Genomic DNA, 4,346 nt, shown 5'->3' on the forward strand with positions numbered 1-4,346 from the left:
GAGCAAATAGAAAGAATGATTTACATTCCAACTAAAATTCTCCTTTAGCCTATCTTTTGATAATAATGATAATGGTAATAGTGTTGATAATGATAGTGAAGGTAAAGTTGATTGAGAATCTCTTCAAGTCGCAATATCCCCAATCAATGCCTTCACTCCTTACAATCCTTATCAATCAATCAACTGTTCCTAGTCAAACCGATTTAAACCGATTGTGAACAAAGCAATCAATCCATATATATCCACATGTATATAACAGAAAAGATAATAATAATAATAATAATAATAATGATAAATAATAAAAGTGAACAAACAAATAAATAAATAAATGAGTAAATAAATAATAATAACAAACACTGTAATAATGTTGAGTAAAGTAAAGCTAATACAAAAAGGCCAGATCAGTTGTTATTAGTTGGATGGAATGCGAAAATAAATTGATAATGTCAAGTATCTGTTCATACAACTATTTCACTCGGTTTTTTTTCTTCTTTTTTAAATTATACCATTCATTAACTGATATCACTCTTTACCATATTTTTCTTTCCTTTTTATTGCATAGTTTAATAATAAAGGAGGAAGTTTTGGTTCAATTTATGTGATCATTCCTTCCTTTAATGTATTTCATTCGAATTTGATAACAGTAATAACAGATTCTTATCAGTATATCAGTATAGCCATATGTTTATTCTAAATAAGAAGGAAGTATGGATTAATAATTTGAAATTGAGTAACATTTTGAAGAAAGAAATGAAAGTTGATGCCACAAAATGGAGGAACAATCCTTATTGCCTTATTAAATTCTTTCATATTTTTTTAATTTCAAATGTTTCTGTGCAAAATTTTGAGAAATTTTTCACTTCTAGAATTGTAAAATGTTTTCATATGCCAATGGTTGTTTTTGATAAAACAAATTAGAAAAACTATTGCAATTGAGGAAACCATTAAGAGTTCTACAAGCATTTCCAAACTGACATTTCTTCTAAATCATTTATTTCCTTTTCATTTTCTTCATTTTTCTTTAAAATTTCATTTGAAAATTATTATTATATCAGGTGTAGCACACCAAATGATAAGTTGAAGTGTGTTTTTCTTTTTAATTTAGGTTTACATTTCATTTTAAAAATCATACTTTCAAATTGAAATATTAAGAAAAAAGTATCATGATAAGGTTGAATAAACAATATGACCAGATTAAGCATCATGATCAGCTTTAAAAAAAATATGACCAGATAAAGCATGATGATTAGGTTATTCAAGCATAATCATTTCAGCTTCCATTTTCTTTTCATTCAGTTAATAAGAGAGTTTTAAAATGTTCATCCATTTATTTAACATAAATTTTTTAAAGTTCAAAAATTTTTCATTGTCTTCAAATTTTAAAAATTGTTGTTTGTCTACGATTTTCAAACCGATATGTCAAATTTTTTTTTTCGCTTCCAGTTAGATTCTTTTATTTCGCTGTTAAAATTCATTGTTGAATGAATGAACATTTGTTACAATATGTAGGAAATATACCAGCAAATATTCCAATAATATGAAACAGAAAATTCTTTTTTTTAAAAAAACTAATTCAAATGAAATGAAATGAAACATTTTGAAATTGAATTAAATTCGATTAAAATGAATCAAATTACTATTTTTTAAACACCTTTCACTATGTTAACTTGATCTGATCAAATCAATTTAATGCAATCTTTTAATGATTTAAAATTCAAACTCTACGCTAAAATCACCATTTAGGAGAGAATATTGCTCTTGTCTGTTATTGTTGTCATTTATGTGACTAGGTTGATTAGGCCTGTGGTGGTGATTTATCATTGCTTATGTGTTTGGTTAGGCCATTAACATTTTGTTAATCTTCCCATATTTTCTTCTTTTTCCTCATCTCACCTATCCAACCAATCATTCCTTTTTATCCAAACAACCAGCAACAACGGAATTTCAATTATTTCAGAATGAAAAAAAAAAAGAAGGAATGTCAAGAGAGAAAAAAAGCAAAGAGAACAAAAGTAAACGAATATCTAAAGAGCGAAATAGCACGGTCGATACATCTAAATCCAATGAAAAGATAGATTAAGTAAATGAAGTACGCTTCTCACATTCCAACTTTCTTTCTTTTTTCATTTTATTTTTGGAAAAGAATTTTTGTGTTTGAAAAAATTTGGCTCGTTTGCTTGTTACATTTTTTTCAATTCTTTCCACCTATGAAAACATGTTTTTGACAATTGCATGTAGCTACTAATTCTATGGAGCAATTAACCTCATTAGCAAGCATTATTAATTTGACCTTTTATACTTTGGTTTGAATTTATTGGCATTTGTTGAAATGTAATAAAAATTACTTCCCACCGTCCTTTTTCCGCCTTATCTAAAATTTGAAATTTAAAATTAGTTAAAGCATTCCTTTTCTTTTTCACAATGCATATTTTATTTTTTATCATAAATATCTGCATTTAATTTATTTTTCCAAAAAAAGGTATAAAAATTGATATTGTTCAAAATTTTCAACTCTTTCCAACTTTCTATCTTTAAAAATTATTTTATTGATTTCTATCGTCATAAATTAGTTATTTAATTACTCCAAATGAAATATTTCAACAATCGATAATTTCAGTTCTTCTATTTCAAATGATTCATTTTCAAGTCTGAAATTTGTAATTCAAACATTGTCATTTCCCTGTAGTGATATTTTTTATCATATCATTTTCGTTTTTTTTTTATCATTTTTATCATTCGAACGCAGATATGTTTACTCCATTTTTCTTCCAATTTCAATCTCTTCTTTCTTTTTTTTTATTCCCTCATTTGAGTTGAAAACAAACAGTACCTGCGTTTGGTTCGGTTATTATCATTTCAAATTCCTTTTCAGTTCGAAATATGTTGCGTTCTCTTTCCTACACAATCAGTCTTTCCACTTTCACTACATTTGGTGCAATCAATCAAATGATGTTTTCTAATGAAAAATAAATTCTGCTATTATACCATTCCTTATTTTACACTTTAATGATGTTTAGTGTCTTATTTACTTGAAAAATGATTAAAATTTACCTTATTTCATGCAATATTATTGCATAACTTATGCAAATTATTCCTCTCATTAGAATGAAATTTTGGTAGGAAGCTGAAATGATTACATTATGTTAGTTCGAAAAAGTGATAGCATTTAACAGATGTGGTGAAGAGATAAGAAGAGTGAGAGTCTAGGCTTTCTATCAAAATAATAAATTACTTAAAAGCAGACACAGCAAGCTCAATGCTTAGCAATTTGAAAGATTACCATTATTTCAATTAGTTTTCATTGCTAATGCCTTTTAAAATTTACAAAAAGCCATTCTTTTGCTGAAATATTTTAAAATGAACATTTTTTCCTCTCTTAAACTAACATCCAACTACCTGTTGGATAGACTATTCGTTTCTTTTCACCGAAGAAAACTTTGCATTGAATATATTTAGCGCTTTCATACCTTTGGAACTTCTTGATAAGATGCAAATTGAACAGAAGGTATCTCAGACGGATAATCGGTAATTAGTTCAAGTCTTTCTGCTTCTTTATTTTCAATTTCAAATCGAAAAAGTTGCTTACCAAATGAAATAAACTATCCGAAAATCAAAATGCAAATTTATTTGGCAGCAGATAATTGCCAAATAATGATTCATGTTTTTTTCCCGAAATTTTGCTTGTTCGGAATAGAAAATTCGTCTCATCTTTCATATAAATATTTCAAACTCCTTTTTCATCACGAATCAAATATTCCAAATTAGTTAATTCTATTTCGATTAAATCAAATTCAGCCAAACTTTCAAATGAAACCTTTCTTTTAATTCAATTTTTTAATTCAAATATTTTAATCCAAAGCACCACAGTTTAACTCCCATAAGTTTCATTCATTTCTTTTCATACGCATCCATTTCCAATTTTCTTCTCTTTCAGCTCATTTCGATCATTACAAATTCAAAAAATGAAAGGAGCAAAAACAATCGATTAATAGCATTCATTCCCTTTCATGCAAGCAATGAAAGCATCATTGTCAATTTCATTTCCTATTTTATATACTATATATATTATATATTATATTTTGATATATGTGTTTACTTCACAATAATACTTCTTCAAACTTAGTAAAAGAGGAAATAAGTCCAAATGCTTCTTCGTTATCATCATCATCATCATCATCATTTTCATCATTATCCCGACATATTCATCATTATCATCATCATCATCATTTTCATCATTATCCCGACATATTCATCATCATCATCATTGTCCCGACATATTCATCATTATCATCATCATCATCATTTTCATCATTATCCCGACATATTCATTCATCATCATCATGTCC

At 27.0% G+C, this 4,346-nt stretch overlaps 1 protein-coding gene across 1 annotated transcript in view; it reads left to right on the forward strand.

The window, feature by feature from the left end:
* Positions 1-4,086: 4,086 nt before the first annotated feature.
* LOAG_16692 (hypothetical protein) overlaps positions 4,087-4,346 on the forward strand; it is a gene marked incomplete at both ends in the record, with an annotated part of 1,786 nt that continues 1,526 nt past the window's right edge. The window contains one exon of the mRNA XM_020449344.1: positions 4,087-4,342. Within this exon, the coding sequence (XP_020307153.1) occupies positions 4,087-4,342 (256 nt within the window). The remainder of the gene's footprint in view (positions 4,343-4,346) is intronic.

The sequence above is a fragment of the Loa loa genome, assembly GCF_000183805.2.
Source record: "Loa loa unplaced genomic scaffold supercont3.13, whole genome shotgun sequence".
NCBI classification, from domain to species: domain Eukaryota; kingdom Metazoa; phylum Nematoda; class Chromadorea; order Rhabditida; family Onchocercidae; genus Loa; species Loa loa.